The sequence below is a fragment of the Siniperca chuatsi genome, linkage group LG13 (genome assembly GCF_020085105.1).
Source record: "Siniperca chuatsi isolate FFG_IHB_CAS linkage group LG13, ASM2008510v1, whole genome shotgun sequence".
Classification (NCBI taxonomy): domain Eukaryota; kingdom Metazoa; phylum Chordata; class Actinopteri; order Centrarchiformes; family Sinipercidae; genus Siniperca; species Siniperca chuatsi.
This window is the reverse complement of record NC_058054.1, coordinates 5,665,960-5,678,937: the sequence shown is the minus strand read 5'-3', so window position 1 is coordinate 5,678,937 and position 12,978 is coordinate 5,665,960. Positions and strand designations below refer to the sequence as shown.

General features: G+C 39.9%; 1 protein-coding gene across 3 annotated transcripts in view; it reads left to right on the top strand.

The window, feature by feature from the left end:
* The first annotated feature begins 260 nt into the window (after positions 1-260).
* LOC122887348 (contactin-associated protein-like 4) overlaps positions 261-12,978 on the top strand; it is a 149,467-nt gene continuing 136,749 nt past the window's right edge. For all 3 annotated transcript variants that reach the window (XR_006380517.1, XR_006380516.1, XM_044220446.1), the window contains exons 1-2: positions 261-321; positions 2,611-2,796. Coding sequence is in view for 1 of the 3 variants with exons in the window: in XM_044220446.1 (XP_044076381.1) it covers positions 276-321; positions 2,611-2,796 (232 nt within the window). In the remaining 2 variants the exon portion in view is untranslated. The remainder of the gene's footprint in view (positions 322-2,610; positions 2,797-12,978) is intronic.

Genomic DNA, 12,978 nt, shown 5'->3' with positions numbered 1-12,978 from the left:
AGATTCAAAGTGGAGGGCATCCTTAACAACTCTAGAACCAGAAAAGGTTGGAGGTTCAACAGCAGGATGCCACATAATGCATTTTAGTAGCATGGATTACTAAATATTTGGGAAAATACACTTGTTTGCCTTCTTGCCTAGAGTTGGATGAGGAGATAGGAGATTGATACCACTCTGATGTTAGTGAGGTAAATATGAAGCTACAGCCAGTAGCCGCTTAGCCTAGCTTAGTGTAGCTATTTCTTGGCCTGGTCCATACAGGACAGAATAATAGGATGATCCTGGATGGCCTGATTACTGGGCCATCATGGAAACAATTAGGTGAGTTTCAGGTGAAACTAGCTAATCAACAGATACTCAGGTAGACTCCTTCCTGAGGGCAGGGCTTATGTAACACAGAGTAGCTTAAATTTCTAGTTCCCGTCCCATTTTTTCACAATTGAGAATGACTTCCGGATGGGAGCCGAAACGTCTTGATTCTGAAAACAGTGTCCAGATGACTACGACTGAAACCTTTTCTACGATAGAACACTCCTGGACGAGTGAGGGACTACACCGTCTTAGTAGTGTGTAGTAGTATATAGTTACTCTTGACATATCCCACTTTTTAACCATCAATATGATCGAATATTTCAATGTATTGCAGATGAAGAATCTCACATATTTATTTCTTGCAACAAATAAAGTAACTTAGGCAGTGACCAGCAGAACTGTTAGGGGAGAACGGGGTTGGCCGTCACACTTTTTACTTTCATTTTAACCCCTCAAAAACTGTATCCTTAACAGATTCCCTTTCGATGTGTAATGGAAGCCTAAAGTGTCAGGTAGGAATGGAGTGACCTTACTCTCCTTGTTGTGTTCAAAAGATATCTTGTGCACTTGTGACAACCATCCCCATCGTGTTGGTAGTAGCACACTATGGGATCGGTTGTCCCTGTGTTATTGTAATGGGGAAAAATAGAAAATGGAGGCAATCTTAAAAATGAATTTAAAAAAGTTTGATTTCATTGAAATGCAACAACCTAACACATCTGCATTGAGAGAATGTAAACAGGAAAAAATCATTCCTATAAGTGCATTTTTTTAATCCTTATATAACAATATTTATGATTGAGAAAGGCTCCACAGGGCTTCCCACAGCAATATAACGAACAATACAATGAGCAATAACACTCAGCTCATCCCTATGTCAAGTCACTCACTATCAGAGACACAGTTCTGACAGATATACACTGGCAGTCCAGGTGTGCCCACTGCTTGCGCAGACTACAGACTGCGGCCATGTCTCCCTGGGGCGGCTGTTTGAGAGAGAAGAGCTCCACACACACCTAGCAAAAACATTCATCTCCTGTCTCTTCCTCACATGTGACAACCAGCCCCGAGGAAAAATGTGACAAGCATCCGCAACCGGGATTTTTTTTACTAGCTAAGATGAAAACTAAACTATAGCTCTCCCTTCATACTTTTTAATGGCAATAATTGCTTTATTATAAACCCATTGTGTAGAAGCCTAGAAGAAAAGCACAGAAGAGCTTGATATTTACATTTTGACATGAAAAACACTAAAAGTCCTCTCACCTCAATGTCAAAGTGTCTTACTCCTGAAATGACCCTGTAGGTGACCTCTGACCCCGATTCTGAAAATGTTAGTACCAACATTTTGTAACAGCGCCCTCTAGGGAGCGAGATATAATGACTGCAACAACAACCCCCTCCCCTCTTTCTAAATGAAGATCTGTTTGTTGAGCTGAGCCAAATGATCTGGCTCACTAAAAACAGGATTCCCATCACTGAACCAAAGTAACGCAGCTACACCAAGCTACAGTAGATATATCTTTTGTGCTTCTGAAACTAATTTTGTAAGTTATGCTAGCTTGTGATGCTACAGTGACTTCCTGTTCATAGAGTTGATTGCTCTTGATTGGACAGCGCTATAGATGTTTCCTAGCAACCGATTTCCACATTCCTAAAGTCACTAACGTTAGCTAAGAGATGATTGATGGCGCAACCCGATTTAGCAAATCACTATTTTGAAACTAGCCAGTAGTTACTAGGAATTTAGGAAGGACTTTCAAACTTAATAATGGAGTTATGAACAACTTGTAAAACCACTTGCCATTTTCTGTCTTTCCTTGACGTTTTTTTTTTCAACTTTTAATTCTTTTTTCCCCTCGTAATTTAGTAAGGCCAAAAATTAGGCTAAAGCAAATATTTTCCAGCAGTTCGGCTGTATATATCTGTGTAGGGAAATAAAATGCACAGACAATAAAATGCAAGAATTAGGCTACTAAGGCGTGCAGGCCTATTTGTGTTGATTGTGTGCGTGCATGTTGATGCCTGACCAAAAAGCCTGCGGCCTGCAGCCTGCCTGGTGGGATTTAATGCTCTTTAGGCTCGGTAACTGGTGATCAATAGGTCTTTATTTATCAGCAGCACACGCAGGGGAAGACGGGAAACTGGAGAACCCAGTTTGGCATTGCAGAGGGTCTTGGAAACCGTTTCAGGGACTGAAGGTGGGGGGGAAGAGGAGGAGGCGCATTAAAGTTGGAGCTGTGACAGCATAGTAAAACCACTTCTCTCTCTCTCTCTCTCTCTCCTCTCTTCCCTCAGCCGGGTTTGAGGATATCTCTCTTGGAGCTGGAGAGGAGAGGTTGGCCGTCTCTCTCCTCCAGCAGCCGCCGGGTTTCTCTGCAGCCTCCCGCCGCTTCATCATGGATCTGCGGACTAAAAGAGTCGCCGGGATTATCGCTCAGGTCGCCCTGCTTCTCTCCAGCTCGTACGGGACAACCGGAGAAGGTGAGCGGGCTGTGCGCTTTTTTTACTTTTCCCGGAGGAGACGGAGCGAGTCCGGGCAGCGCAGACCGGAGAGGGCAGACTTTAAACGGGGCATTCATCCTCTGTCATACCGCCTGGAAAACGGAACTTCTGTTTTTATATATATATATATATATATATATATATATATATATATATATATATATATATATATATATATTTATATATATATAATATTAGGCTAATCTGGGAAAAGTGCAGGGCTTTCTGTTTTTGGTGGTTTTGCGCGTATCGGTTGCGCATCAGTTGTTAAAGAGAAATAAGAAGAGTTGAGGCGGTTTGATGTGAATGATGATTTAATTTAGTTGTATTTACGAGAACCGGATCAGTTTTAACAGTGTCGTTATTCTTACAGTAACGTTTAAGCAGAACGTGTCTTCTGCGTAATTTTCAGAAGCCAACTTTTAGGCTATGCCACCTCCTTTTTTCTTTTTCTTTTTTATATTTTAATCACGTTTTTTTTCTGATTCTCATAATTCCTCCTGAAAAGCTTTGCATTTTAGGATGCTGCTGCACAGAGAAGGTTTGTAATTCACAGAGCTGAATGTTTGGCAGTAAAAGGTCTCAGCTGTGTGTTTTATCCTCTATAGGCTGAAAGAAGCATTGTTGCCACTGTTAGAAGCCAGTTCATCCACTGTGTGCATAAAACAGGGTTATCTCTTTTCTTTCTGGTTAATTTGGTGCTCAGAGCAGCTTGATGAGCATCCTGGGACTGAGCCACGTTTGGCTGCTCACTGGAGTGTGTGAGCACAGAGTGTGAAGGTGTGTGAGAGAGAAAAGGGGATATATGCAGAGGTGGGTTTGGGACTGAGCGGTTGCTGGGTTAATTCTGTGAGTCTTTCTTCCCTCAAGTGCCATTGAGTCACATATTTGACATCAACTTTGGGCAGTTTCCAGGTCTGAAGCTGTGTCAGTGTGTGAATATGAAGCGGGGCGTTGCCGGTTATCCTTCCCCGCCTGAGAGAGGAGGAGAGAGAGAGAGAGAAAGGGAGGGAAATCCAAGAGGAGAGATGGAGGGCAGTGAGGTACGCCTCTATGTAAGCGAAACAGATGGCAGAAAAAGTCCTCCACCGTTTTATTCTCCTCTTCCACAACACAATGATCTCTTGTCCTTAATTTCTGTTCTTTATTTAATACCTTAATATCTAGTTTTACCCTTTAGTTTCATTTTAAGTAGCTTTAAGGTTGGAAAATCATCTTATTCCACACTGTTAGGCAGTGTCACATATATTCTGCTTGTTGCAGCACTTCATTGAAGATATATGATATTTAGTATTTAGACTGAGTGAAGTATTCAAACCTAAGACTCCATGTTTTATGGCTACACAATCCTGTCAAATGGAAATACTCTTTGTGCATAATTTTATACACATTTCTTAAAATTTTTTCCCCCCCTCAAAACTATGGGTTTTCAACTAGAATTCAAAATACAGATCTGTGGGTTTTAGCAAATTTTGACTGCACAGCAGGAGTTTGTTAGTAACTGTGGGGTTTAAGAGGTTAAGGAAACCCGATATTTCTCTTTAGCGAGGATATTATACCCGAAGCAATATGCAGCATCACACAATAAGTGTTTTTGTGAGATTTTGAGTCTGATCTTTCTGCTGCAGTTTATTGTTACAACAGTCAGCTGTGTGTGTGAGAGAGAGAGAGATTGCTTCCTCTACAGTTGGACGGATGAAGGAATCAAAGAGGAGACGAGTGAGGAGGAGAGAGGAGTGTATATGATGACAACACAGTTCCTCATCCGTCCTTCCTCTCTTCTTCCTACATGAAAGAAACATCTACAGCCTCACCAAAATATCAGATTCTCTCTATTTTCCTTCCTGCTGCTTCTGACTCAGATCTGCTGCTAACTCTCCGCCCTCTCCTTTCTTACTCGTCTTTCTGCTCGTTGCTCTTTTCTTTCTTTCTTCCTGTTGTTTCCTGTCACCTTCTCTCCTCCTCCTTTGTCCTCCCAGCACATCTGTCTCTATTTCTCTTCATGCCCTCTGTCTTTCTCTTTCTTCTCCTCTACCTGGATCTCCAGCTGTATCTGAATCAAAGAGCTGCTGCTGTGTCGCTCGCTCTTTCTTCTCAGTTCTTCCTCTTTTCCGCCCTCCTCCTTCCCTTCTAGTCTCTCTACCTATATATATATTTTTCTCCCTGTTTCATGTCCACATCCCTCAATCGTTCTCCCGCTGTATGTATTCTCTCTCCTGCTGCTTTCTTCCGTCTTGCACTGTAGTTTAATAGTTTTCACCTGAAGGTGGTTATATTTGGTTCCAGTGGCTTCAATTTACAACTGCCAGTATTTATCGTTGAATTTTAGTATTTGTATATCAAACAAAAACCTTTTCCTGAAAGAGAATTGGATACCGTTGATTGATACCATGGATATCATTGGCTGGATATTGTTTGAAATGTTTCAATACTAGTGTCTAGTTTCAAAATTCGTACCAAAATTATACTTTTTTATTTGATACTTTTGAGAAATTCTATTTAAAAGGCCCTGCACTTTTCACTTATTCTGTCTGATTACACCTCTGCCCAGGTTGAAGGTGGGTGGAGCTACATGAGGTCACCTGACTTCATGTACCAACAAGAATAATAGAGATGTAATGTGTCCCACCCTAGCATCTGCAACAAAGCTAACAGGGGTTTGAGGATGATGACAATCAAACACAGTCCTGAGAAGAGGTCTAATCAGCCAGTGTAAATGACAACACCTTGATATTAACTGTTTGATCAAATATTAACTATATATTTGATAGATAATAACTGTTGAAGATTTAGTGAACGGGATACTTGGATGCTTTGGACACATTTTGGTTGAAAAAAGTATTGCTGTACCCATCCTTAACGCTGAAACGTGTTTCATACTTGCCTCCGGCGAGGAGTTGAATCTAACATTCATCTTGCTTGATGCACAGGTCCTCATGATGTGTTGATGGGATCTGGGCAACAAGTTGTTACATGAAAGTGCTTTCTGATCTGACTCCCCTATCGGCGGGCAAAATAACTTGCGTGTGACAACCAAAACTGTTGTGCAAATCACTGTTGTGGAATAAATCTGTTTTATGATGTAACAACGCTATGGTTACGGCGTGGTTAGGGTTAGGCACAGAAACGACTTGGTGATCATGGTTTGGGTTTAAAAAAAGGTTTGTTGATTAGGAAAACGTTTTTGGTGAAAATTACGACTTTGTTAAGGTTAGTGGATCTTTGTCGTCATGGTTACAATAAGTTAAAATTCTCTGCAGGTTTTTTCAGTCTGTTCTCTTATAGTCATCAATATCAGAGGTGGACAACACTGAAGGATCAATAGTGAATATTTAATTTAAGGCTGATATTGGCACAATCTGTCAGTTTTATTTTGATGCAATTGTAGTTGCAATCAGTGTTTTCTGCTGTCTCTTATTTTTGCTCTTTAGTTGTGGTTTGTCTTTCTTTGCCTTGCCCCCCGCTCTCTCTTTCTCCGCCCCCCTCCCCCTCTGTATCTGTCTGTCTCTCTGTTTATCTCGCCCAGCCTGAGCCAGCAGCACACTCATCATACACGGACCATAAACCACAGCAGCATAATAAGTTAAGACTGCGGAGGTGGAGGGATCCCTGCCGCAGGTTTCAGATTGAGCTTCAAATCCCCACCCCCCACCCCCACCCCACCCCACCCCCACCCCAGACAGTTCACTGTTCATTATGGAGGTGGTGCTAAATGGCAACAAAGTAGAAATACATATTTTAACAGCCACAGATGACGCGCCAATGACTTTTTAGCCAGAGCAGCGAATGAGTGAGTCACTAGTGATGAGATTCAAGGAAGTCAGTGCGTGAAACAGCCGCCCTGCAGGGCCGTAAAGTCACTGCGCGTTTAATCGCCTTCTAATATTACAACATGAAAGAGTCGCTGTATGTTCAGCAGCTCAGAGTCCGAATGACTAAAATGTGGCTTTGAGCTGCCAGAAAATGTTCTTTACATTTCTTTTCTCAGAGGAAAAAACACAGAATGATTCCTTAATTGTTTGAAAAAAAGCTATTAGCAATGTGTCTCGTGGTTAGAGTAGTTCAGTTTTGTTGTTTGTTGGTTTATTTTTCCTATTTCTGTAGATACCATATAGTAAGTGGCTTTACATTAACACTATAACATTTTTTAAGAATAGGGTGGCTGGGCATCTATAGCTCAGGTGATGCAACAGGTTGGCCATTAACTATAGTGTTTGATCCCCGGCTCCTCCTGTTCAAATATTGAAGTGTCCTTGAGCAAGACTGAACCTTAATTTGCTCCTAAAAAGTACAAGCACCTGCCGAATGTAATGCGATATAACGTAAAAACAAGTGCATGCCTTTTCTTTTGTGGTGGTGAATATGCTTGCACAATGTGGGAAATCACTAACTGAAGAAGTGATTTCTTTGTCAGGTTGAGAGTTAATACATTTGCCACATTGGAGATGAGTTCTATCAATGCGACCTGGACCCAGATAATAGATGGATTAAGCAATTCAAAATCATGAATTCATTTAAGTTCCTTGAAGTCTTTGCTAAAATTGACACTTGCCCATTATGAGACGATGAGCTTCCTAGCTACTGCAGCTAGCAGTAGTTACAGTGTTTGCTACAGGTCTGATGGTGCTGACTGAAACACCACAAAAAAAGGATTGAACATACTCCAGTGCGCATAATCCACTGTCACAGCAATCCCACTTTTAGTTAATAAATGTGTAACGTCTCAAGACATCGCAAGAGAAAATATAACATATATATATATGTAAATTCAAATCAAGACTTTTTAATAGCTTCTGAGCCCTTTTTTTGAGGAAACTGATTTGTGAACAATAGAAAATTTCTTCTTGTAGAAACAGAATTTCAGCTGAAAGAACCTGCATGTATCTACAACCTGATGGTGGACCAGTATAGAGTGAAATTTTAATGAACAGTTCACGCTGCCTCTTCGCTCAACTACTCTGTGTGCCTTTAAAAAAAAAAAAAAAAAGTCCAAATGTTTTAGTGGAGATGATGACAGTCGATTTTGTAGAGATTTTGTATTATAAGATTGAATCCGTGGCATTGAATCAAAATTAGTCTGAAAAGCAGCAGAAGCGTTTAGCAGACCTTCCCTGAATAACAATAATAACATCACTAGAGATTTTTTTCATTACTCTTCACACGGAGCAGAGAGAAGCTGGTAGAGACGGTTGTGTTTCATCTTTCTTTACTGTTTATTAGTTTGCTACTGTGCCTCTAATTGTGCCCTCAGAAAGTTTTATTGTCTCATGACTTGTTTTGTTCGGATTTATTTCACGGTTCCTCTGAGCACTGCAGTACTTTGAATTTATGTCTGTATTAATTACTGGATTTAATTAGCTTTGCTGTATTGTTAGCGGATGGTTTTCCTCAGATGCCTCCAGAACTCCTCCTTTGAGCAGTTTTCTTTTATACCTTTGGATTTCAACTGCTTCTGGAGATATAAACTTGGTACGTTCCAAACATGTCAGCCTTGAGGGTTTTGTTGTTTAGTTGTGCTTATAAAAGTGTTTTTGTACTCTTCAGTCGATATTATATTGTTATATAGTAAAGTTTGGTCAAAGAAGACAGAAGTGTCTTTGGTTGTAAGCTTAATTGAGCTGCAGAAGTCTTTTGCTTTTTCTTGATCTTAATGTTGATCAGGATATAAACTAAAACAGAACAATATGTTACACGATACTTCTGTACTTTGGCCCCTCACTGACATAATGCTAGCTCCTAACTACACATGTCTAAAATTTAAATTTAACTATAAAACGTCTTTTAAACGTCTAAAAAAAAAGTCTTAAAGGGGAACTCCACCAATTTTACACTTTAAAGCTTGTTCACAGGTCTTGGGGAGCACTACTGCATATGTGATCAAAGTTGTATGAACTCTAGTGTGGCTCCAGAAAAAGCTGTGTGAAATCTGATAAATTGCCTCAAGTGATGTCACTTGAGTCAGTGTCAGCTGGGGCTGATGACTATGAGTTTGAAAATGAAAGAAATCTAGAAAGAAGTGACCTTTTGTAGACCACTCCTCAGCTCTGCTTGAAGCTAGAGGCTACATTAGCTGCTACTAGCATAACACACCCTAATCTCCAACCGACCTGTCGGCGATTGGGTTGCATTGTGGGTAATGTATGCTCCAAGTTTTGATAAGGAAAAAGAATGCATGGAATAAAAATCGATCTTGATCCTATTTTTAAACCGTCTGTCACGAGTCCAACAATGTTATAGTGTAGGAGTGCTATGCTAATATTGGCGGAATACCCCTTTAATCCTCAAACAGCCCCCTGAAAGACCAAAATGTCCTTAGTTTTCCAAAAATGCCCTTTCTCTCAGTATCTAAAACAATAATTGCACCTCGTAAAGAGTCGAGTACAGTTATCTTTCAGCTAGAAACAACAAAATGCATGCTGTCACTGTTTACTGGTCTAACTGCTAGATGTTACGTGTGTGCGTGTGTGTTGCTCTCCTCACTTCAGGTTTAAATTAATTAGATTGGCCCTCAGTGTTTTAGACACGACCGACAAACATGAAGTTTTTGTAAGCACATTAATTGGAAGATAGACACATGTGACCTGCTTCTAAACACAGTAAAGTCTCTCTGTTACTGCTTCATCAGTTCAAGCTGCTTATTGAAATTCCTGGTTAAAGATTAAAAAAAAAAAAAGATGTGATTAATTCTTGCTGTTACATCTAATCCATCAGTGAAGTTCAAGGAGTACATCTCTAAAGTGTTATGTCTAAAGTCATACACTTTATTTCCCAGAATGCCTCTCAAGATCCCCCTCAGCAGCTTGTTCTCTGGTGTACATTATGTGTTGGTAGATGGAGTGATTGTGATGGAGTAATGAGATTCCAGTTGAGAAAAAGTATTGTAGAGAGCGAAAACAATGTCATGGCTGCTGTGCCCGATTGTTTAAAGTATAATAAGGCTTTTGAAGAGGCTCCTTTGGGTGCAAAATTGGTCTCCCACTTTGTCTATGACGAAGCACTATAGGTGCGCATGCGCCTGCGTGAATGCTGCCTGTTGCCGTTGCTCCGTCTTAAAGAGTTTCCCCTCGAGGATCAATAAAGTATTTCTGATTCTAAATTTCTCTGTGTGATTGCTGAACATTGGTGCAAAATGGTGACTTTTGACATAAGCTCTTGCTGTTTAATTTTGCGGAGCTACACCAAAACCTGACTATAATTGTTTTTGCTTACTGAATCATTTTTTATAAATCCCCTATACATTCGACCAGTTAGAAAAACACATCACCAAACTAAAGATGCATTGCCTGTCATTGCATTTAGCAACGGTTTAGTGTTTTGTTGATATATTCTGTAAAGTTACTACAGGTAGAAATTGAACCTTTGGTCTCCTCAAGTTGGGTAGAGGTGGTGCTGAGCATGGTGTCACAAAACAACTTATCATACAAGTTTTTATGGCGATCATGTTAGCAAACAGTTCCTTATTTACACATCCAGGAGACAAAGCAACATTGGCATTCATTTGGAGTCTTGTTTCTGGCCACCTGGTTAATCTAAGTCTAATATTTTCTCTCTTTTAGCTCTGTTTTTGGTCTCCACCAACTCCTGAGGGAAATATCTGGCTCTTTAGCTGCTAAATGCTCCACTATGTTAGCTAGTTGCTAACTTTGTCTAACTGCCATTGGGCGGTTGGTTTATCAGAGCTTTTTTGCTGAAACTGCAGAGTCAGGTGATAATTCTCTGTGTGTTTGTCACTATGAGCAACTCTTTTCACATTACACCTGTTCATTTGACCTATTGTTAATATAACATGACTGTTTTGTGCAGCCTTAAGCCCATTTCTTTTTCCTCTTCAGTCCTGCATATTCTATAACCATTATATCATGCTATCAAATTTTATTTGAGAATTAAATGAGGTCACCTTCACCCATGTAAGGTTTGTAAGTACCCTAGGGGTAATTTAATTTAACAGATGTACATAGAAACTTTAGTCGTTATTGACAGGGGAGGATCCAGGATGGATCGATAAGGAGACTTGTGTGTTCCCTGTGAGAAAGACTGCAAGAATGAGATGAGAGGAAATTAAACTTTAATGGGGGAAATGGATCACTGCAGCTGGAAAAAGAAATAAACACACCCACAAAATATAATAAATAAAAATTTTACAAATCCAAAAGATACTTACACTGAAGTGGTGTCTAACACTTGTATTAGTTGTCAAAGAAGGGGAAGGACAGTGGATTGAAACTGTTTTCAGCCTGCTTGCCTGATTCGATAAGTACAAGGGTACCAATAATTGTTGCGATAGCCTGAAATTTAGCAGAATTGAGGATGGATCAATACTTAGCAGATTAACAGGGACCTCTTCAAATGTGAAGGATGAGCAGATAAATAGATGATAGACAGACATTTTACAACATTTAAGAAAGTAAATTGTAGTTGAGGGTTTGGGTTGAGAGGACAGACGAGTGAAAGCTATTGTCATCAGAAGCTGCAAGACCTTATCGCCTTGATGGAAAAGCTTTTGGACCCCGGAGGAGTATCTGCCATTTAAAAGCCATAACCAAAAACAAAGAAATAAACCACAGCTCCCTGAAACCAATAACTTGTCCTTAAGCCATTTATTCCCCTGAGAGCCCACCTATAGTACATCATTCACTTAATTGTCCACGCTGAGTTTTCTCTCTGCATTTCATTTGTTTCAGTATTCTGCCAGTGCCAGGGGCAAGGTCTGACTAAAGCTGTTTATCAGAGTGAATTGAAGAAGCTAAAATACATCCTGAGAGGTTTGATATTTGTGTTTCTTCACTCATAATAATTCAGTGTCTGAGCAGCAGGCCTAAATCACTTCTGTAAGTGGAGCTGCTTTTCATCCCTATTTAATAGAGACACTGTACATTCAGTTCATCTGCTGAAATGCTCTTATCAGGTGTGGTCATTTCAAGAAGTGACAAATCAAAACTGAACAGTGAAATGTGAACGCTTTAGCAGACTTTAATCTCTGTTGTTTTTACCCTTATCTCGTTTGTGAAGACTTCAGTATTTTTGGCTAATGGCTACACCCACTATCTCCACCCCTTGGTTTGCCTTTTGCTCCTAGTGATAGAGGGGAGAATGGCTGTAGTTTACTATTATAGTTATATCGTTTATAGAGATAACGGATATTGCACCATGTGCAGACATGGACATAACATTAAAAAAAATAGACAAAAGGATGGTTGAGAGAAGTCACCACATCTAGGTGAAATATGGCACGGACTGTAGGATCGGCTTTAGCCACTGATGGAATTTAATACTTCTAGTGTAGTAAAACACTACCATTTCATTTATGATTCATACAGAGGTTAGAAGGTTGGGCTGAATTTATATGGTAATCGCACTTCAAACCACAAGAGCTGCTCTTTTAATTGCAACATACATAATAATAATTATCAGTGTCTTAACAAGCTGTAGCAAGTCACAATTTATGCTGGGACGCCTGATTTCACCGTCTATGATGACAACTGTCACCTGAAAATGTACTCAACTGTAGTTTCTGTGAGTTTATGTAAGAACAAAAAGAAACTCTTGGCTATTGTCTGCTTAATAAGCTCTCTGCGTGCCAATGTCAGTACTAGGCCTGTTTACGTTTGGCCAAAGATGGTTTTATCGAAGAAGAAACACCACTCTCTGTAGAAGTTTCTCTGAAAAAAATTAGAATTAGGCTCATTCTTAAAGAAAGACCAAAGGGAGGACCTCAGCAATCAGCAGCTGCATTATTTTATCAGATTATATTCATGTAACAACAAGATAAGTTTGTGATTATTGATTCACTCGTATATTTTTTTTTATATATAGCCTGTAGTTGAATTTCTAGAAAATTATTACAATTTAGACTGCAATCAGTCAAATAAATCGGAATTAGATATTTTCCTCACATCATTCAGCCCTATTAGAAGGTTTCATTTTCCAGTCGTCATCTTCAATTATGCTTTCCTTCTCTCTCTTTTAGTCTCATCAGTCTTCCTTGAAGTTTTTATCTCCTCTCTGAGCTGATTTAGAGCAACTGGAGTGAGTGCCATAATCCTAGCCTAATGGCAGATAATACCACTACACTCCTACGTTATGTGTGTGGATGCTGATTTGCATTTTCGCCCTCGTCCCTGGGCGTTTAAATGATGGTGACTCACTGATTCGTCTGTGTCA